The sequence below is a fragment of the Thermothelomyces heterothallicus genome, assembly GCF_042370625.1.
Source record: "Thermothelomyces heterothallicus CBS 202.75 unplaced genomic scaffold P884_scaffold_2, whole genome shotgun sequence".
NCBI classification, from domain to species: domain Eukaryota; kingdom Fungi; phylum Ascomycota; class Sordariomycetes; order Sordariales; family Chaetomiaceae; genus Thermothelomyces; species Thermothelomyces heterothallicus.
This window is the reverse complement of record NW_027192563.1, coordinates 1657432-1679002: the sequence shown is the minus strand read 5'-3', so window position 1 is coordinate 1679002 and position 21571 is coordinate 1657432. Positions and strand designations below refer to the sequence as shown.

Here is a 21571-nt window from a genome sequence, read left to right as displayed (position 1 = left end):
GAAGGTAATACTATTTAGTATTATTATAGGCACCTCTATTATAGTTAACCTATATAAAGCTACTAATAGTAATAATGACTATATCACACTGGTACTATTTTTCGCTAAGCACTATAAGACCTTGAACCTATAGGGAGGATTCTAGCCTTGTACTATTGACGGCAACATAGTATATAAGATAGGGGGTACCTATATAGTCACGTATACCTAATGTATTAGTGAAACTAGGTCGCTATTACTAAGGTATAGGACATAGTAAACAAGAAGAGGCCTCTAACACCACTAACTACACGCCAGGCAATTCTAACACTTAAGCTTACCGACTTCTTATCCTACAAATCGGATATAGCTTAACTAGAGTAGGACTACTAAGAGTCCGGCCTTACTAACGCTACCCAAGACATAACCACGTACCTATATATATATACTAGCTTACCTATAACTATACTATAGGGTACCAAGTAGCGTGACGAAGAAAGTATATTAGTCGTTAATAAGACTACGGCTAATACTACTATTAGCCTGATAGCCTAGGCCTTATTACGGCCAGACTTGACACTCTAACCGCCCGAGCCCGCGCCTTAGCCTACCACGCCTATTAGGTATATATAATACAAGGTACCTACCGGCAGATTTGCCTATAGGACTAAGAGGGATCCTAAGGACGAAAAGGAGGAGGCCGAGTCCTAAGGTAGGCTTAATAATATGTATATTACCTTTAATAGCCTCAAAGAGGCCGAAAATACCCTTATAGGTATAGAGTTCGACCCCTTTACTAGCACTAATATTATTAAGTCTAGCCTACTATATCTATCTATAGCTATAATAATTAGGCCTATTAAGGACTACCTTACCTATACCTGCTAGGAATATTATAATAATAAGGAAATACTTATCTATACCTACTACTAGATCTGCTATTTCTACTAGAAGGCTAATAATAACTTATATAAGGCTAATATAGCTATATATAGCCTTAAGAAAAAGCTAAAGAACATATATAAGGCCTATTATACTACTAATATAGTACCTACTAGTATACTAGAGCCTAAGGAACTACTAATAGCCTATATCTATATACTAAAGGGAGATAGTAATACCTTAGTCGATAACTACCTATTTAAACTTAATTACCTTTATTATAGCCTAACTAGTCACTAGGGCCTATACTCTATACCTATAAATATCACTATAGCCTATAGTACTACTAAGGATAACGAGACTAATAAGGACTTCGCCAAACACTAGTACCTAGCTACTAAGGCCGACCTTCTTAATATAGGTCAGGCTATAGTCTAGAGGTAGGATAAGGCTATTAGTAGTGTTAAAAGGGACCTTAACCAAGTTAAGGAGGAGCTTAAGTAACTAAAGGAGGCTTCTATAGTTACAAGTAACAACTATATAGCTACCCTTAACTAGAGGAAGGGAGTAGACGAGAAGATACGGCAGCTAGAAGAAACGATCGCCTAGCTTACCAAGTATACTATAGTAATTACTACACTATAGAAGGCTTCTAGGAGCTAGGAGCCTATAGCTTACCTACCTCCGCTAGCTACCACTAGACACGGTACTCCCCTAAGCTCGATTGCCAGGCTAGTAGTATACCCGTCGCCGCCTACGGCCACTAGCTAGAAACGCCTATACTCAGATATACTAGCGTAGGAGAGCCCCTCGCGTAAGAGGGCCACCAATACGGTCTATAGTAACTATACCCTAGTCAAGGACGTCTAGGCTAGGGCTAGAACACTTATACGGCCCCCTTAGGAACGTCTGTCTATAGTATTAGCATTTATTGTAAATTTAGGAACTACCGGGAAGAAGGACTAAGGGATAGATAGATTTAATAATAGGGAGGATAAATAGGACACTTGCTAGGATTATTACTATAGATAAATAACTAATATATTTATTAAGTTATAATAGGTTATTATATTTTCTTTTCAAACCCTAGTACCTATTATAGTATATAGCTATTAGTAGGTTAGATCTGACGGACCTACTAATAGGGATAATAAGCTAGGGGTTATAGATATATATTTAGATAGTATCCCTAAGTGCCTCTAGCACTTAGAAGAATTAACGTATCTTACCACCACTTCTACAGACCGTACCAGTTGGTCCAGGAGTGCCGCCCATGGCGCGAATACCGCTGTGGTGTCGTATCTTGCAGCCAGTCCGAGCTGTAGTCATTTGCAGCCATCGAGCTGTAGCAGATTTCCTTCCGTAAATCCTCGCTGTCGAGATCCGTGGGAGCGGCTACGTTGAGGTTTTCCCAAATCAACCTTTCTACAGCTTTTCTGTAGGCACCACCAAGAGAATCGAGCGCTCTTGCTTTGCGACGAACGGCCGTAAACTCTCTCCAGTCGATCTTGGCCTACAGCCCGATGGACAGGAGAGCAACGCCGAGTCTGTAGAGGACCTGGTTCTGTATGCCGTATGTTTCCCGAAGTTCTTCCTCGGATGCGACCGAGCCGTCCTCAATGTCCATGTCGTCGTCGCCTGGGCCGCCAACTTGGACCTGGAGATTCAGCGTACCAAGTGCATCGGATAAGATAACGGGAGCACCAGGTTTCTTGAGGATGTCGGTAGCCTCAAACACGCAGCCCTTGGGCCACGCTGGGGTCGAATGGTTGATCAAAGTAGCCTTGAGGAGCGCCAGCGCGAGTTGCACGCGCTCGCGGTTCGACACGCCGTCGACTGGCTGACTGAAGAGCTCGGTCGCCGACGACACCGCGTAACCGCTCCAGCTCCCTAGGTCTTTGGCTTCGAAGCTGAATCGTTCCCGCGCCTTGTAGTCGTCGACTTGTCCCGCTGCTTCCGCGCATGGAGACGCCGCACGCCCTTCGAGTTGTTGGCAGAGGGACTGGCTGTCAGCGGATTGACCCCCGTCGATGTGGGCATTTCCAATCGTTCTCGGCGGTCCCTCGACCGATGTCCTTGGTCTCTTTTGGCTCGGTGTCTGGATCTCGCTGCGAGTTTTGGAACTCATGCTCACTGGCGTCAAGAGTCCCAGCGCTTGGCTCTCAACGCCGAACAGACAACGATTACTAGCAAAGCATTAGCATTGCTCATCTTCGAGGATCTGCTTCTCACTAACTTGAGCACCGCATGTCCTTGTTGCCCGGTTGTCTCGAGTAGCCAGAAGACGCGTTTCTGCTTCCAATCCGGCTCAAGGAACAACCTGCTGACGTGATGGGAATAAAAAGAATAGGAGCAACTCCACTGCCGCCGGATGAGGGACTGAAGCCCGGAGGACAGGTGTCGTATCGATCCGTATTGCTTTAGCAGGTTATCAAGATCGTCTTCGTCTTGGATGTCGGCGGCGGCTCCGTCCTGCTTGGGTATCTCGCGCGCTGGCTTTAGCAGGCTCTCGAGATCGGCTTCGTTTTGGATAACGACGGTGGCTTCGGCTTTCTTGGGCATCTTCCGGGCTAGCTTTCTGATCGTCTTGAGCAGCGCAATTCTGTTTCGTTCTGGGTTACACGACCGCAGCCTTCCCCTTCTCGTAGTATAGCAGTGCTACGAGTGCCCAATTATGTACAAAGGGCTCAGCTCCCTTCGAGGTTCTTTTTAAAGTCGGGCAGAGGTGGCTTGTATTCGGAGTTGCTCCGCCACTAATTGAAGCGATACAGCTTGCCCTACTCTGTTGGGTCGGTGCCAATCGGACCTGAATTCGTCCCTCCCGTGGCCTTCCAAGGGAGGGTTAGGCGGCTCTTCTCATCGCCCTTATCACCCGACATAGCGAGCAATTCTTTCGAAGAACTCGGCAGAGTGGGCAAGAAGTGCTACTGACTTTGCTCTTTGGGCGACTCTTTATTCCGTCACACAGCATCGATACGCTCGACGCTGCCACGTTCCCCTCACTCTTCAACTGGTCATCATGTCCCTCACCGGCAAAGCACTAGAACGTGTTGACTCTAGGCAGGACGACATCCCACGTTTTTGCCGCCGAATGACAGAGGAATGGTTTGAACGTGTTCTGCCCACGTCCGAAGAGAACACAAGGCCAGACAGGATCATTAGCCAGCTCTACCACTGCATCTCGTCCTTCTGCAACGATGCTTTCACTGGACTGGAGAGTCATGATGCGAAAGACCGAGAGACAACGTCCAAGCCATTGTTTCTCACTCTGGACAATGTGTACGACAACTTTGTGGAATGGGGCGATGATCTCGAGGTCGGGAACGGCAATCTCGATGATGCCCTCAAGGACTCGCAAAACTTGCAGCAATTGATCATCAAAATCATGATTCGGATATGCGATAATTACGCTCACGAACGGTACCTTGAGACGTTGAATTGATGCAGTAGAGTTGCACTCGCTGACGAGACTCCCTGTGCAGATCTCCTCCCTCTGATTATACAGGCTCTGCAGGCCGGCCCATCGAGCTCAGAGCAAAGCGAACACATCGAAACATTGCAGACCAAGGCGAAGGATATTGAATGGGTCCGGGACGGAGTGCTTCAGAACGTCCAAATTCAATCCGACTCGGACGACTCGGAGGCGAATTCCGAGGAATCGGCTTCGGAGGGGTCGTCACCTGAAGAGATTCTAGAGAGCTTCAAGAGTGATGTGGAGCTCCTGATTGATCTGGAACCGTGCCTCGAAGACCCAATCCGTGAATTTCCCAAGGAGACGCCCGCACCGCCCCCCGAAGTCTCAGATTTTATCAAGTACCAGCCTTTCTTTGACGGTATAAAGCAGAAGTACGCTCAGTGTGACGACGGCTTGGCCCGGTCCATTAGCAGGTCGCTCTACGACACAACCACGAGACTGCACGCTGAGAGGCACGCAGCAACCGCTTCTGTTACAACAAAGCCGGATGCGGCTGGCGAAGAGCCTCCCAAGGACTCAGGTTACGGGACTAGTATCAAGTATCCAAGCCAAGGCTCCGGTGATATTCGCGAGGGTAGCATGCCTACCGGCAGTTCCTACGCTCGCACCCTCGCCTCATATGCCGAAGTGGACGAAGGCGACACAAAGACCCCGTTACCGTCACAGCCGGAGGGGCTCCAAGTCGGGCAGAAGTTCCCGTGCATTGCGTGCGGAAGGCAGGTGGCTAAGTCAGAACGAGCCTCTGCGTGGAGGTACGTATTCGCCCCAGGATACAAAACGAAAAAAAAAAAAAAAATGTGGCGTGATCGTCCGACTGACGGTTGTTGTTGGTACAGGCGTCATCTGCTCTCGGACTTACGACCGTGGGTTTGCTGCCAGCTCTCTTGCGACTGTTCGCGCACGTCCTACCAGACAAGAAATGAGTGGATCGCCCATCTTCAGGCTCAACATGAAGTCCATCCACGCTGGGACGACAAGACATGCCCATTCTGTCAGCAATTCATCAAAGCAGGGAGAGAGAAGATGATTAACCATGTGGAACGTCACTTGTGGCATCTGTTCCTGGCGGGTCTAACGGCAAACCCTGGAAACGACGGAGAAGACAGCGATTCCGACCGCGATCCGGGTGCATTGACGCGGCAGCCCGAGAGCGGCGCCAGCCCTGAGGGCCCGTCAACCCTTCGCCCTATAAAGAATATCAACGAGTTGAAGGGCCACACCCTCTACGAAGACGCAGTTCAGCAAGAGGACGGTTTATGGCACTGCCCTTGGGAAGGCGAGGACTACTGTGATCATAGGCCTTCTGTGCTGAGGGCGGACTATGAGTATGTCGCGGAAATCCTCGACCGTCAATCGTCTCATGGCTGACATGAACCCAGCAATTTCCTGTTGGTGTACATGAAGTCGCTCCAATGCAAAAGTTGCGGCAAGATCTTCGCGACCCAGGAGATTCGGTATCTCCACGAGCAAAAGGAACACAACATGCACAAGGGAGGCGGCCGCTTTCTCTGTACGAGCCCCGGCTGTGGACGGTCGAGGCCGGGCAATGGTTTCGCCAGCCGATGGGTCCAGATCGAGCACATCAAGAATGTGCACGAAAATATCCCGGATTTGCCAAGTCCAACGACTGGCAATTGATTACCTAGTGAAGGTCTCCCTATACTGATATGGGCCCGTCTAGATGTCCAATCTCCAGCTCATCCGACGATATATATCATTATCTTGACCTCTTATCGTACAGTGAACGGTGTAGACTGACTTCCTGTAGTGCGGTACGCCAGCTTCTAGATATTCACACCACAACAATTACCGAATCTCTCTATCCGATGTCACAATTTCTCTAAAACCTTGAGAGTACCAATAAATTTAATCAAGACACACCGAGAGAGTCCCCATACTTCATCCCAAGATCCGACATCCTCAAGGCGTAATTAGTGATTAATTCCCAGCGCAACGACGTTTAAACTCTTCATCGAACGTTTACCTCTTCACCGACGCCCGCATAGCTCTCGACTCATCAGAGTTCATTTGTTGCCTCTGTAAATGTTTGCTGTTTCATTTTTATTTCTTCTTTTCTTCGAGGGAAAGAGGTTTTCAACTTATATCGTGCCAAACCATGGTAATTTGAACCTCCTAGTGTTCCATTTAACGGTAGGATGTGCATCGGCAGTCTTATTCTAATTAAGTCGCTTGCAATTAAGCGTCGAAAATATCCTGTTTCATGAGGCTTATATCGTGCATCTCAGAAGCATTTACCGGGATCTCTCCTCGCCGGAACCGAGCTTGATACTTCCGTCCCGAGACGCTCATGGGCGAAGTGCCAGGTGATGCTGTGGAAACCTTTGGTCTGTTTGGCGCTTGGCTGGGAAGGACAATGCCAGGGTGTTGTGTATACAAGCAGGTACTGTACATATCGAGGCAGGTACATACATCATAGCTACCTGAGTTATACAGCACCAATTTTAGGCCCCTAATGTACTCCCGATATGCAGGTACAAAGAAGCCCTAGCTCTCGAACAGCTGAATTGCATCACAGACAACAGGACCGTGCCGAAAACCGGGGTACAATTCTGCACCTGATCCCGTGACCCAGACTTGGGTCCGACGGTGATGCACAGGGAAAAAAAAAAAAAAAGAAAGACTGCAGAATTCAGAGGCTAGCTGCCGCGAGTCGGTACTGGGACTTACGGCACGAGACAACAGGGCGGGACCGCCAGCGCATCGACAGGGGAAGCGACAATGCGGGTTGAGCTGGCGTGCAGACAGAGGTTCCGGTCCCTGGAAACCGCCGGATTTCACTGGATGACGGCCCCGGGACCCACTGCGGTAGTTCTGACGCCCGGCACCGCGGATCCTGTGCCGGGGATGGGCTCGGTGTCAAGGGTCCACTATCTACACTAACGCAGCAGGGACCACGGGACCCGCTCAAGCTTCTCTCTAATCGCAGAAGCTTTGATTACGGAGTAGAAAGAGGCAACTTCCACCATCCGCACACAAAACCGAGACTCTGGATCGCCTGCGTGCACAACATCATGTCGGAACGGCGAGCCAGAGTCATATCCACTGAGCCCCTCGTAAGTCCATATGTCTTGGGGATTTCGGCCCAGATCCAGCCGGCAGATAGAGATCACCGCCGAGACTAACCACCTCTGGCGCAACACCATAATCAGGCCGCGAGCGAGGCGGTGTGGACAAAGCTGGTCAAGTGAGTGAGATTACAGAAACCGCCATCCAACCTTGGATGACCAGTTCGCGGAAGGTGCCTGACAACCATTCAGAAAAACATATAAAGACCCCAACGGGGTAACGCGGACATGGGAGTCCGCCGAGCGAACCACTCGGCCGAAGAACAGCGATATCGACGGCGTCGGCATCGTCGCCATCTTGGAGAAGGAGACAGGTAGATGAGACCACCGCTTCGACGCAGCTGACTCCCCGAGCCAACCAAGCACAACAGGGCCCGAGATTGTCCTCCAGAAGCAGTACCGTCCGCCGTTGGACAAGATCGTCATTGAGCTGCCTGCAGGCCTCATCGACGAGGGTGAGACGGCCGAGCAGGCGGCGGTCCGGGAGCTCAAAGAGGAGACGGGATACGTGGCCGAGCCCCTCGAGACGTCACCCGTCATGTTCAACGGTGAGTCGGGCAGCCACCTGAACCATCCCCGGTCCTTGCCCTCCATCCCCCAGCCGCCCTGACCATCCGGATGCCTTTAGATCCCGGATTTTGCAACACCAATCTCCGCATGGTCCACGTCACGGTGGACATGAACCTGCCCGCGAACCAAGATCTCAAGCCCGAGCTCGAGGAGAACGAGTTCATCGAGGTGTTTCACGTCAAGCTCGCGGACTTGTGGAGCGCGTGCATCAAGCTCGAGGCCGAAGGGTACGCTATCGACGCACGGATAGCCAACCTCGCCGAGGGTATCGAGATCGCCAAGAAGTTCAAGCTTTAACTGCCAGCCAATCTTGAGCAACGCCGTGGCGCCCAATGAATTAGGTTGGTGGTAGGACTGCCAGAGTTAGAGGGATAAGAGGATGGATAGAGAAAACCAGAAGAGACCAACCGAACGAAATAGAGAGCACGCTCGCCCTAGATCTTGCCCTCCCTCCTCAAGCCCTCCCAGAGTGCCACCGCAGCCAGGCACTTGGCGTCCCGCGCTCCCTCCTTCCACAAATCCCGCATCCTCACCAACTTGAGCGTGATCTTCTCCCCTTGGTCCCTCAGGCCCGTCAGCTTGCCCGACCACTGGGCCAGCTGCTCCCTGGGGACCCGCCGCTCGTGCATGTAGATCGGGATGTACTCGTCGCACCCGCCAGCGCTGGGATACACGGCGCGGGGGAGCAGCCGGTGGTCCTCTCCGCCGACGGCTCCCTCTCCTCCCTCTCCTCCTCCTCCTACTCCCTCCCCCGCCCCGCCGACATCCCCCGCCAAATCGCTCAGGCAGACGAGCTCGTGCTCGCCGATGACGAGGCCCAGCTCCTCCTCCATCTCGCGCGCCGCCTGGCCCGCGAACGTGCCGCCCTCGTCCACCATGCCCGCCGGCAGCTCGGCGAACCCCAGGCTGCCGGCCGCGACGCGCGGCTGCACCGTCAGGAGCACGCGCCGCTCGGCGTCGGCGTCTGCGGCGTCGCCGACCCCGACGTCGTCGGGCACGAGCAGGACCAGCATCGCGACCGACGGCCCGCGCAGGAACACGGCCCCCGGCAGGGTCTCGCCCGCGCCGTTGGCGACGCGCGACGTCAGCTTGACGAAGCCCAGCCGCGGCGCCGAGCCGCCGCCCTTGGCGGTGCCGAACAGGTCGTAGGACTGGACGGTGATCGAGCGCAGCGCGTACGGGTCTCGGTGGAACGGGTGGTCGGGGCTGGAGTGCTGGGCCGCGAGCGAGGTCTGAAGAGTCGCAAGCCAGTTCTGTTGTTGCTCGGTTACCGGTACGGTAACCCCCGTAACGTACCTTGGTGGTTAGTATGACACGTGGGGACAATTGTGTAAATGTTGACGGAGAGGTAAGGGGCGAGGAAGGGGGCCGGGGGGGGGGGGGTTGGTACGGTACCGCGAAGGGGCGGAAGCTCAAGAGCTGCGACTGGGACAGACCCTCAGGGAGGGTGATGGGGATGTGGTACTCGGGGTGTTGGAAAGTGGACATTTTGGAACTCGTAGGAGCCCACGCGGCTCGGGACGCGAATGGCGATGACGAGGTCCAGGCGCGGAAGAGGGTGGTTCTGCTTTGGTAGAGCGCCGCAAGGATGACTGGCATGATGAGGAGGGTCAGATACCGACCTCGCATCCCCGACGCGGTTTAACACTTGGTATCTTTTTGGGTGGGCCGCCCCGGACGGAATGTGTTAGGTCTCGATCCGATCAATTGAAATGAAATGAAATGTTTCCACGCCGGTTGCGGCAACTGACGTCAATCTGTGGCTCCTCAACCGTTTGCTACTGCAGGGCCGGCCGGAGCGGGGTTCGGTGCCTGTGCTTGGCGCCGAGCGACTCCATTTTGTGTTTCTCCCACATGACGTTTCAACACCAACGCAAGAGATGGATGACGTCACGTAAAATAGGTCCGCGATGGCTTATATGAATCGTATTTCCCTCTGCTTCACGAGAGCAGTGCCAATCGTAAAATCACAAGAGACGGATCACCTAAAGTACCTTGAGTTCATTGTATTCGAAAACGCATCCAGTTACCAAACAACATTACCAACACCGTCATCATGCCTCGCCCAGGAGACAGCACTTCACACAATGCCGTTGAAGCTGGCCACGATATCATTCACGGCGCCGGCCCAGAAGAAGTATGTACCGATTGCATACTTGGCACCTTTCCAATGCCCTACTTCCCATCCCAGTCAACTAACAGATCTTGGTAGTCAACTCGGGTCAGCCGCGCGGACAAGACAGCGCCTCTTCCCGAGCATTCCAAGGGTGCGGGGATCCAGAGTAAGCCCGCAGGCGCGGGACACAGCCAAGGGAAGAACCAGGGAGGCAGGGGCAGCAAAAACTGAAGGCGCTGAAGTACGTGAGGATAATACCTTAATTAGGGAAAGGGCTGGGGCCTGGGATTACAGGACTGTGTATGATGAGGTGACACGAATACAAGAATGAAATCATGAAAGCTCTGGCAAGTCTTCTCTTCCGCCAGGCCGGGGATACAGCATATATGTTTGAGTCACAACCTTCCCTTTGTGTTCTGGGTTACGGCTGAGCTCTTGGCCGCCGTAGCTTTTCGTCGGAACCCAGCGAAAGGCACCTCCACCTGGAAGCATGCACTTCCCCATGCTGTGTTCCCGCAATTCCAGGCAATTGGATTTTTTGTCTGCCTTGGGCTTCAGGGGTTTTCGAGGAGTGGAGAAACACTCTCGCCATACCTGCCCATCCAACATGAGGAAGGGACACTCGGAAATGGGCTAATATTACTTCCAGAGACACGATCAGCGATGCCAAAATTTTAGGAGCAGCTACATACCTATCTTTTTAGCAATTGGGCTTCTTCTTCCTCTTCCTCTTCTTCTTCTTCTTCTTCTTCTTTTTTTTTTTTTTTTTTGCATTCTGACACAAAAAAAAAATATTACTTCACCGACTCAGATTCCTAATTACAGCATTTCCTATTGTAGGGCGGTACTTCCTTCGGCTCACCACACACAAACACACTAAGTCATGAAGACATTACAGCAGCCTAATCCTCAAGACTATCACCGATGTAGGCCAGGTTCTGGATGCTGGCGAGCCCGTACTGGGCAAAGTCGTTTGTGGCAAGCCAGGCGGCCTCGTCGACGGGGTGGAGGACGGCGCTGCCCTGGACGCGGGTCGAGACGAACTCCTGCGACTCCGGGATGCCGTCGCCGGTGCGGAAGGCGTCCCAGGCGCGGGCGGCGACGGTCGCGTTGTACCCGGGGCCGGCGGCGACGGCGTAGTAGGCGGCGAGGCGGGAGTGGGCCTGGCGGAGGCTGACGCCCGAGAAGGCGGTGCCGTAGCGGGCGCGCTGCTCCTCGGCGGTGGCGCCGTAGTAGTAGGCGTAGTCGAGCCAGGCGGCCCGGAAGCCCGCGGGCGCCTCGTCGCCCCAGTACTCGAGCAGCTCCGAGACGACCTCGGGCATGCCGAAGACGGCGTTGAGGTGCGAGATGGCCACGACGCCCTCGTTGGCCGGGTCCGCCGGCGGCGGCAGTAGCGTCCCGTTCTCGATCACGTACGAGCCCGAGCCGGTGACGAAGCCGTTCCGGAGCGCCGCGATGCCCGACGCCGTGCCCTCCAGCTTCCTCCTGGCCTCCTCCCACCGCGGGCCCCGCCGCTCCCACTCGATCAGCCACCCGGCCGCCAGCGCCGCCCAGTCGGTGCCCAGGCCGAAGGTCACGGGCGCGCCCGGGGAGGGCTTCCAGCCGTCGGTGCGCACCTTGCGCTGCGGGTCGAGGATGCCGTACGTCTTGTCGGCGTCGAGGGTGTGCTCGAGCAGCTCGCCGGTGCGCTCGTCGCCGCCCGAGAGGTAGAAGAAGTACTTGCGGTACTGCGGCTGCGAGATGCGCGCCTGCTTGGCGCTGTCGGCCCAGTGCGCCACCCCGTGCCGCGTGCCCAGGCCCTTCCAGTCGCCGATGTGGTACGAGTCGACCTCGCCCGTGTGCCGCGTCAGCGCCTCGGCGAACCGGTACACGTCCGCCCGCCCCGTCCGCAGGAAGTACTGCCACACGAACAGGTCGGGCGACAGCTCCGAGTTGTCCCACGCGTACCCGCCCACGTCGTACCGCCACTGGTGCCGGTCCGCGTCGTACGTGTGCATGACGTCGCCGTGGTCGAGGAAGCCGTACCACCGCCGCGCCTCCACCTCCTTCTGGTAGTGCCGCACCAGGAAGTCCAGGTTGGTCTCGATCTTGGCCCGGGCCCGGGCGCCGGGCGACGACGACGACGAGGCGGCTGCGTTACCGTCATCGTCGTCGTCGTCGTCGTCGTCGTCGGCGGCGGGCAGGGCCCAGTACGACCCGAGCGCCCTGGTCTCCCGGATGTACCCCGGCGGCGCGGCCAGCGCGGGCGGCACCTGGGCGAGCGCGTTCCGCTCGGCCAGCTCGTCGCTGGGCGGCGTGGCCTCGAAGGCGAACAGGAAGACCTCGCTGGTCCGGGCGATGCCGTACGGGGTGTCGAAGCCGGCCTCGTAGTCCTCGTACGTGATCTCGAGCGCGTCCAGCTGCTTCTCGTACGTGTCCTGGCCCATGCCGTCGTGGTACGGCCGCAGGTCGAGCGGCTCCGCCTCGGGGCTGTACAGCCAGAGCGTGATCTGCCCCTCGTCGTCGGACGCGGCGCCGGAGACGTCCAGGCCGGTCGGGTAGCGCTTCCAGAAATCCCGCAGGGCCACGGCCAGCCCGCCCCGGGTGGCGCCGCCCAGGTAGGCGAGCCCGCCCGCCCGGGTGCCGCCGGGGATCTTGACCCAGCTCTGGCCGGCCTTGGTCCGCTTCTTGAGGGTGAAGCCGTCGGGCGAGAGCTGGCTCAGCCTGTAGTCGTTCCAGGCGGGGATCCACTGCAGCCGGCTGCTCACCCGCGTGTCCCACGTCGACTCGGCGGGGAGGGCCTTGCCCTCGATCTGGGCCGTCCGGACCGCGGCGCCCGGGTCGCGCCGGAGACCCGTGATGCCCTTGACGGCCTCGTTTAGGAAGCCGCCGTCGGTCCCGGCCAGGCGCACGTGGCGGTTGTACAGCTCCTCCCCTCCCAGCGGGACCCGGAACTGGATGCCGAGGCCCGAGATGAAGTCGCTGTCGTACCGGCCGTCGAAGGTGATGCTGTGCACCAGCCGGATGGCGTCCGAGTCGGCGTAGAGGTAGAAGCGCACGACGAACGGCAGCCAGTCGCCGTGGGCGGGAGAAGCGCCCTTCGCGATGGCCGTGTGGTTGCCGCGCACCGTGACGAGCGCGCGGACCGAGTCATTGTTGTTGTCATTGCCGTCGTTCTTGCTGACCGTGACCTCCTCGATCTTACTCTCGAACTTGTATCGCTCGATCTCCGCATCCGCCCGGTCATCGGCGGTCTCCGGGACCCCGTCCTGGCTGTAGAGCACCAGTCTGCCGTCCTTGCCGACCGTCTTCCCCCCAGAGGTCTTGATCGAGCTGACCAGGTACCGCCCTTGCTTGGGGAAGGAGACGGTGATCTTGCCCGTGTCGACCGTCACTTCTTCGCTGCCGTCCTTCACGGACAGCTTGGTAGTCTGGTTCGGGCGCTCGCGCTCGCGCTCGCGGTTGTGATTCCGCTTGGAGACGGGCGTGGCCTCGATGGTGTACTCGTCGGCGACCCTCTCGGTTCTCGGGATGGCGTGCGCCGACCACTTGATGGAGCCGTCGCGCCAGTAGCCGGTGACCCACGACTGGAGCGGAAGCGGGTTTTGCCCGTCCGAGATCTGGAAGTCGACCTCGCCGGGCCGGTACTTGCCCTGCGGCCAGGGCAGGCCAAAGGTGGTACCGAGGTTCTGGGACGGGGCGTCGCCGATCCAGCTGACCTTGACACTGCTGGAGGAGCTGTTGTTGAGGGGAGCGGCGCGCCCGAGAACGCCCAGGAGGGCGAGGAGACAAGTGGCTCGCGCCATGCCGAAGCCGAGGCGGGCGAAGCCGACTAGGATTCAGTCGAATCGAATTGGCCCTGCTCTCCAAGCTGCTTGCTCCGAGTGGAGTGGGTGGTAGGCAGGTAGGTAGGTAGGTAGGCAAGGGAGCCTAGCAGTGCCCTCCAGAGAGCTTCGGCGCAGAGTAATTAGGACGGGCAACTTGGTCGGCTACTTATCAAATACCTTCTCAACGGTCGGGACCCGCCTGGCCAAAGCACGCCATCTTCGGCATGACGATGTTGCGAGTAGCGGTTGGGCCATCATTAGCGGTGTAACCGTAACGAGGGCCTCATCCGGTCTGCCTGGAATCCCGGATTTCGCAATCCCGGGATTTGGCGGGCGACGGGCGCCGACGGCCGTGCTCGGTCTAATTTCATAGCGAACTCGAGCACCGGGTGTAAGGCACGCGCGTAGGAAGCGCTATGCCAAAGAAAGCCCATTCTCCAGGGTACTCCGTACTACCGGGCGCGAACGAAGTGGGAGTTTCTCGAAGAAATCATGTTTGCCGATCATGGCGTAATTCTTCCGTTAAGAGGGTACCCGGGTGAGCAATTGGTTCGGGTTATGAATAACGCGAGAATTCCCAGAGCGAATGTGGGGAATGTGGGGGATGTCGTGCCGGACAAGGGTGACGCACCTTCCGGTGTGTCTTTTGGGCCTGTTTTGCTCTTCAAATCCGCCGAACCAACAGCCAACCTGGGTGAATATAACTTCGCAACGAACTCCTTGATCGCGCCCTTTACACGAGAGAGCGCAGGAACCCGTACTCCGGGCCTTTACCACTCCCGAAACCCTCCTGTTGTTTTTCTTCTGTTTCCTTCCGTTTTGAATTCTTTCCTTTTTTTTCTTCATATCTTCTTCTGGCCTCCAAAGGTTAGGTTTCAGCGAGAAGGGCACTGGCTGAATCGCGAAGGCCTCGTCATTGCCGTTGAGAGGAATTGAAATCAAAGACCACACTGGGGTTGTCGAACCAAACACGTTCAGCAAGGATCAAGTTGGCCATTGCCGACAGCCGGAGCTCATTCGTCTTCAACAATGCGGATCGAGCAGCAGCAGTGCTGTCTCGATGCCGATAATTATCTAGTGTGTGGGTGTACGTGTAAATGATGCGAATACCGCCATGATCTCGGGAGATACCTCAAAACCAACCCCGGTCCTCGAGTGGGCGATCTAATTAGGGATTTGATTCGATAATTATACGGATTACTTGTCGTAAATAGGGGTGCCTTCCAATACTAGACTACCTGAAGGGTTTACAATATCCCACAAGACCGCCTGATCTGTTAAGTTGAGACTGCTGCTTGTCGTACCTATCACATCCCCTCCGGCCCGGGCGGGGGATAAGTTGACAGGTGCGGGACCCAGAGAACTACTCCGTAATTACGGATTACACTAGTTAGTAGTCATGGCGAACCACCCATTCTAGCTTTGTCTGGCAACAGCAGAGCTGAGACGGTGCAGTCCATTGCATCTAATTAGGCACATAGTTATATCCTAAACGTTTAAGACATCTCCCCTGTGCGGCCGCAGCGGTGGCCGTAGAACAACCCCTTTTCTCGATTCTTCACTGTACTGCGATGCTTATATGGATTAGCTACCAACGGAATGTGTAATCCATACGGAGTACTGTGCATCCTTTGCAGCACGGATCACAAAAAGCGACGTGATTGCCTTGGCGGCTTCGGTCCTTACCCCTGGATCACACGACGGATGCACACAAGCCACCTCTGTCAGGAAGGTACCCGTCACCGACGTTGCTCGCTTCGCTAACCGAATGCCAGGATGCCCTGCCAGCTGCTACGCAGTAGCGTACATACGGATTACATACCGCGTATTGTTGTATTCTATAAGTACTGTATGTAGTACGTACCCTAGTGTAATCTGTACCGTATCTCGTGCTATTGTACGGATTACTCAGTTCCATCAGAGAAAAGATCGATTCCTAAAAGGGACACAGGCAAGGATATTACCTTACTGTGTAAAGAAATGGATGGATGCAAAGGCACTCGCAAAGAGCAAGGTATCCGTACATACCTGTGGTTTGTGATCCTTCTGCATATCAGACATACCTGAAGTGCATTGCTGACCTGAACTTTTTTTTCTGCTCAAGAACTGTGTTTACTGTTGCAGTGCTTGTTTCATGTTCCATGGAGAAGTAGTCGTTTGGTTCGGAATTATTTTCGGAAACACGAGCAAAGCCACGTTTTGCCCACCTTTTTCACCCCAACTTCACGGTCAACAAATAGAACGGAGTGCCTGGTCGTACCATCCGTACGGATCCGTACTTCGCACACAGACTCGATACAACGCAATAAAGGGACAATGTGACACGGTAATACACCCTAGTTCCGCTAGTGTCAATGTGGTCCTGCCATCGTGTCCATGGACCCCTGGTCGGCAGGCCCCACGATGCAAAGACTGTCGAGAAACATTCACCCCTACCGATCGGAGTGCAGCCGAGAGGCGCTGAAGAGAACTGTTGAGGGATTCTTGACACTGGGGGGGGGGGGGGGCCCCCCCCCTGCGGGGGGGGGGGGGGGGACACCCCGACTTGGCATGCCACCGCAGGACCTTCCCGGCCTGTGAGCTACACAAACCAACGTCAGGGACGGAGTGGGTTCATCATGCCATGGTTGTTATAATAACTAACTTGAGCCAAGGTACATACCACCAGGGAGACTCCGCGACTCCGGTGCCTTCTTTCCTCGGCCGGCATTCGTCGCACTCACTCACTGATGCCGCGTGAGTGGCCGGAGGATCTTTGGTCGTTCGTTTTCATCAAAAAGACATCTCGTCGCCAACTCGGGAGTCGAGTTTGTTTTCGAACTCACTCGCCCCCACGTCGCTCGCTTTTCCCTGGGCGAACCGGTTTGGCATTCGCTCTCTCTCGGCCTGCCGTCTAATCATTGCCTGTTGTCATTCCAAGTTTTTTTTTTTTTTTTTTGTGTATGTGTGTGTGTGTGTTTCACATATATACCGCCATACGGGACAATGCAGCTTTCTTTGTTGAGTACCGGAGCGCTGCTCCTCGGTGTTGGGACCAGTCATGCGGTCAAGACGCTCGTGATTACCACTACCACGACCGTCTGCCCCCTTTCTACACGCGTCTGTCATGGGTCGTCAATGATCTCGCTGTCTACGAATGCGCCGGGCTCGGAGTCTACGGGCATAACGGGTTTGCAATCTACGGCTGTAACGATCCCGCAGTCTACGGGCATTACTAGTTCGCAATTCACGGACACCACGAGTTCGCTGTCTACGGGTGTGGCCTGCTCGTCGTCCCCGTATCCCTCAAACTCGCAGTCTACAGGCACACCGAGTTCCGAGTCTACAGGCATAACAATCTCGCAATCTTCGGGCACAACCATCTCTCAGCCCACGGGTGTGACGAGCTCGCCCTCTACGTGTCTCACAAGCTCGCAGTCTACAGACACAACGAGTTTCGAGTCTACGGGGACGACTATCTCTCAGCCTACGGGTGTAACGACCTCGTCGTCTACCTGTCTCACAAGCTCGCAGTCTGCCGATGCACCGAGCTCGGAGTCTACGGGCATCATAATTTCTCAGTCTACGGGTATAACGAGCTCGCAGTCTACGAGTACACCGACTTCCAAGTCTACGGCTGCACCGAGCTCCCAATCTGCCCGGGTCTCGATCACACCATCCTCCGCCAAGCCCTCGTCCACTACGGAAACACGTCCTGAGCCCACCTTGCCCAATCGAGCTTATCCCGCCGACATTGTCGACAAGCTCCGAGACTCAGGTGTGGACAAGCTCAGGGAGTACCTCAAGAGCAATCCCTCGAATACAGGCTGCACGCTGGAGAACGCGTCTATCCGCCGCGAATGGTAAGTCACCCAACCACCCCCCCCCCCTCCCCGCGGCTTCTCGAACAGTACGTTCCGTCGAGACGAGACAGACCAAGGCTAACAAGAGGCACCTCCGAAGCAAACAGGTCCGACCTCTCCGTCGCCGAGCGAGAGGAGTACATTGCGGCGGTCAAGTGCCTGCAGTCGGCGAGCCCCAAGTCGTCCAAGCAGCAAGTCCCGGGCGTGCGTAGCCGCTTCGACGACTTTGTGGCCACGCACATTAACCAGACCGACTCGATCCATTACACGGTATGTACTCGGCCTTGCGTACTTCCCATCCTTTCCCTATGTATCTATCTCCCTTGTCCGGTTAGCGAGCTCGTCATAGGTTTGAGACTGACTTCGCATGCCCCTCGATTCAAGGCCAACTTCCTCTCGTGGCACCGATACTACGTGTGGGCATACGAGAAGGCCCTCCGCGAGGAGTGCGGCTACACCGGCTTCCAGCCGTACTGGAACTGGGACCGCTACGCAGCCGACCCGGCCAATTCGCCCCTGTTCAACGGCAACTCGTCCAGCCTGAGCGGAAACTCGGTCAACGGCGGTTGTGTCACCACGGGTCCTTTCGCCGAGTAAGTTCTTTGTCTCCTCTTCCCCCCATAAGGGGTGGCCAGATATTCAGACATTGCTAAACCGGGCCTCTCTCCCTTCCTTCTAGCATGAAAGTCAACCTCGGGCCCGGGGATTCTCTGGCCTACAACCCGCGCTGCCTGAAGCGCAACATCAGCAAGAGCTACGCGGCCATGACCACGGCCGACAAGACGTATGCGCTCATCACGGGTAGCGCCGACATTGCCCGCTTCCAGGACACCATGCAGGCCGTCCCTGGCGTGCATGCCGGCGGCCACTTTACCATCGGCGGCGACCCTGGCGGCGTAAGTTGGATTTTTGATTCTCCGACCCTCCCTTCCCCCCCCCCCCCCCCCAAAAAAAAACAACAACTCTCCTTTCTTTTCTTAGAAAGAGAAGAGCCTTCTTATTTTTTTTCCTCTGTCGCCCCTGGCCCAGCTGACACGAGTTCCCTCTTGGGAACAACGGCAGGACGTCTACTCGTCGTCGGGCGACCCGGCCTTCTGGCTGCACCACGCCATGATCGACCGCGTCTGGTGGATCTGGCAGACGCAGGACCTGCCCGGCCGGCTGTCCGAGGTGGCCGGTTCCGTGGCCGGCTCCAGCCGCCCGGGCTCCGGCAAGGACCTCGTCAACCTGGGCGTCAACGCCCCCGCCGTCGCCATCGAGAACCTGCTCAACACCGTGGGCGGCCTGGACGGCAAGATGTGCTACATCTACCTCTGAGAGGGTTTGGGAAGGGTTGTTTTGGGGGGGGGGGGGGGGTTGACCCGGGAAACGGGAGAAAGAACCAAAGGCGCCGCATGTAGAGGAAATGGGCATGTCAAATTCGCCTCGCCGTCTTCCGAGCCACGGAGCCGCACGCATTCCGCTTCGCACGCTCTTGGTTTGGTAATGCTACAGCTCGATGGCTACAAATGACTACAGCTCGGACTGGCTGCAAGATACGACACCACAGCGGTATTCGCGCCGTGGGTGGCACTCCTGGACCAACGGGTACGGTCTGTAGAAGTGGTAATAAGATACATTGATTCTTCCAAGTGCCAGAGGCACTTAGGGATACTATCTAAATATATATCTATAATCCCTAGCTTATTATCCCTATTAGTAGGTCTATTAGATCTAATCTACTAATAGCTATATACTATAATAGGTACTAGGGTTTGAAAAGAAAAATATAACAACCTATTATAACTTAATAAATATATTAGTTATTTATCTATAGTAATAATCTTAGTAAGTATCTTATTTGTCCTCCTTATTATTAAATCTATCTATCCCTTAGTCCTTCTTCCTAGTAGTTCCTAAATTTATAATAAATGCTAACACTATAAATAGGCATTCCTAAGGGGGCTATATAAGTGTTCTAGCCCTAGCTTAGGTGTCCCTAACTAGGGTATAGTTACTATAGACTGTACTAGTAGCCCTCTTACGCGAGGGGCTCTCCTACACTAGTATATCCGAGTATAGGCGTTTCTAGCTAGTGGCTATAGGCGGCGGTAGGTACGCTACCGGCCTAGTAATCGAGCTTAGAGGAGTACTATATCTAGTAGTAGCTAGTAGAGGTAGGTAAGCTATAGGCTCCTAGCTCCTAAAAGCCTTCTATAGTATAATAATTACTATAATACGCTTGGTAAGCCGGGCGATCGTTTCTTCTAGCTACTATATCTTCTTATCTACTCCCTTCCTCTAGTTAAGGGTGGCTATATAGTTATTATTTATGACTGTAGAAGCCTCCTTTAGTTACCTAAGCTCCTCCTTAACTTGGTTAAGGTCCTTTTTAATACTATTAATAGCCTTATCCTACCACTAGACTATAGCTTGACCTATATTAAGAAGGTTGGCCTTAGTAGCTAGGTACTAGTGTTTAGCGAAGTCCTTATTAGTCTCGTTATCCTTAGTAGTACTATAGGCTATAGTAATATATATAGGTATAGAGTATAGGCCCTAGTAACTAGTTAGGCTATAGTAAAGGTAGCTGAGTTTAAATAGATAGCTATTAACTAAGGTATTACTATCTCCCTTCGGTATATAGATATAGGCTACTAGTAGTTCCTTAGGCTCTAGTATATTAGTAGGTACTATACTAGTGGTATAGTAGGCCTTATATACGTTCTCTAGCTTTTTCTTAAGGCTATATATAGCTATATTAGCCTTATATAAGTCATTACTAGCCTTCTAGTAGAAATGGCAGATCTAATAATAGGTATGGATAAGCATTTCCTTATTGCTATAGCATTCCTAGTAGGTATAGGTAAGGCAGTCCTTAATAGGCCTAATTATTATAGCCGTAGACAGATATAGCAGGCTAGACTTGATAATATTAGTACTAGTAAAGGGGTCGAACTCTATACCTATAAGGGTGTTTTTTACCTCCTCGAGGCTATCAAAAGTGATATATACTTTATTAAGCCTACCCTAGGATTTGGCCTCCTCTTCTTTATCCTTAGCATCCCTCTTAATCTTATAGGTAAATCTACTAGTAGGTGCCCTATATTATATATACCTAATAGGTATAGTAGGCTAAGGTATAGGCTTAGGTAGTTAGAGCGTTAAGTCTGGCTGTAATAAGGCCTAGGCCGTCAGGCTAGTAGTAATATTAGCCGTAGTCTTATTGATAACCGATATACTTTCTTTGTCACGCTACTTGGTACCCTATAGTATAGCTATAAGTAAGCTAGTATACGTATATAGGTACGTGGTTATATCTTAGGTAGCGTTAGTAGGACCAGACTCTTAGAGTCCTACTCTAGTTAAGCTATATCTAATTTATAGGATAGGAAGTTAGTAGGCTTAAGCGTTAGAATTACCTGATATATAATTAGTGGTGTTAGAGGCCTCTTCTTATTTACTATGTCCTATATCTTGGTAATAGTAACCTTGATTAGTAATAGAGGGGTTAGCGCTATATCCTTATCTATAGGAATATTAGGGAAGGCGTTAGCTAGCTACTTATACTAGCGTACCTTGATCATGTCAATAGGGACCTACCCGGTTTTACTAATATATTAGGTATATATAACTATATAGGTACCCCCTATCTTATATACTATATTACTATTAATGGTATAAGGCTAGAATCCTCCCTATAGGTTTAAAGTCTTATAATGCTTAGCGAAAAATAGTACTAGTATAATATGGTTATTATCGCTATTAGTAGCTTTATATAGGTTGACTATAATAGAGGTACCTATAATGATACTAAATAGTATTACCTTTATTTC

At 53.6% G+C, this 21571-nt stretch overlaps 7 protein-coding genes across 7 annotated transcripts; 4 read left to right on the top strand and 3 right to left on the bottom strand.

Annotated features, from left to right (window-relative positions):
- Positions 1–2374: 2374 nt before the first annotated feature.
- On the bottom strand, positions 2375–3423 carry P884DRAFT_296837 (uncharacterized protein; the record flags this gene model as incomplete). The annotated part of the gene is made up of 2 exons (XM_069444450.1): positions 2375–3047; positions 3098–3423. The coding sequence occupies 2 exons, from the start codon at positions 3421–3423 to the stop codon at positions 2375–2377; spliced, it is 999 nt and encodes a 332-aa protein (XP_069301313.1).
- Positions 3424–5734: 2311 nt separating this feature from the next.
- On the top strand, positions 5735–5974 carry P884DRAFT_191894 (uncharacterized protein; the record flags this gene model as incomplete). The annotated part of the gene is made up of 1 exon (XM_069437630.1): positions 5735–5974. The coding sequence occupies one exon, from the start codon at positions 5735–5737 to the stop codon at positions 5972–5974; it is 240 nt and encodes a 79-aa protein (XP_069301312.1).
- A 1394-nt stretch (positions 5975–7368) lies between these two features.
- P884DRAFT_191708 (NUDIX hydrolase domain-like protein) lies at positions 7369–8289 on the top strand (the record flags this gene model as incomplete). Its single annotated transcript, XM_069437605.1, has 5 exons — positions 7369–7410; positions 7507–7541; positions 7615–7736; positions 7794–7970; positions 8051–8289. The coding sequence occupies 5 exons, from the start codon at positions 7369–7371 to the stop codon at positions 8287–8289; spliced, it is 615 nt and encodes a 204-aa protein (XP_069301311.1).
- Positions 8290–8426: 137 nt separating this feature from the next.
- On the bottom strand, positions 8427–9591 carry P884DRAFT_274950 (uncharacterized protein; the record flags this gene model as incomplete). Its single annotated transcript, XM_069442792.1, has 2 exons — positions 8427–9245; positions 9388–9591. The coding sequence occupies 2 exons, from the start codon at positions 9589–9591 to the stop codon at positions 8427–8429; spliced, it is 1023 nt and encodes a 340-aa protein (XP_069301310.1).
- Positions 9592–10048: 457 nt separating this feature from the next.
- P884DRAFT_191093 (uncharacterized protein) lies at positions 10049–10339 on the top strand (the record flags this gene model as incomplete). Its single annotated transcript, XM_069437571.1, has 2 exons — positions 10049–10129; positions 10205–10339. 2 exons carry the CDS (start codon positions 10049–10051, stop codon positions 10337–10339), a joined length of 216 nt encoding a protein of 71 aa, XP_069301309.1.
- A 671-nt stretch (positions 10340–11010) lies between these two features.
- P884DRAFT_296833 (uncharacterized protein) lies at positions 11011–13893 on the bottom strand (the record flags this gene model as incomplete). Its single annotated transcript, XM_069444449.1, has 1 exon — positions 11011–13893. The coding sequence occupies one exon, from the start codon at positions 13891–13893 to the stop codon at positions 11011–11013; it is 2883 nt and encodes a 960-aa protein (XP_069301308.1).
- A 3860-nt stretch (positions 13894–17753) lies between these two features.
- P884DRAFT_312111 (uncharacterized protein) lies at positions 17754–19089 on the top strand (the record flags this gene model as incomplete). The annotated part of the gene is made up of 4 exons (XM_069445207.1): positions 17754–18026; positions 18141–18349; positions 18436–18652; positions 18819–19089. The coding sequence occupies 4 exons, from the start codon at positions 17754–17756 to the stop codon at positions 19071–19073; spliced, it is 954 nt and encodes a 317-aa protein (XP_069301307.1). The 3' UTR covers positions 19074–19089.
- Positions 19090–21571: the final 2482 nt, after the last annotated feature.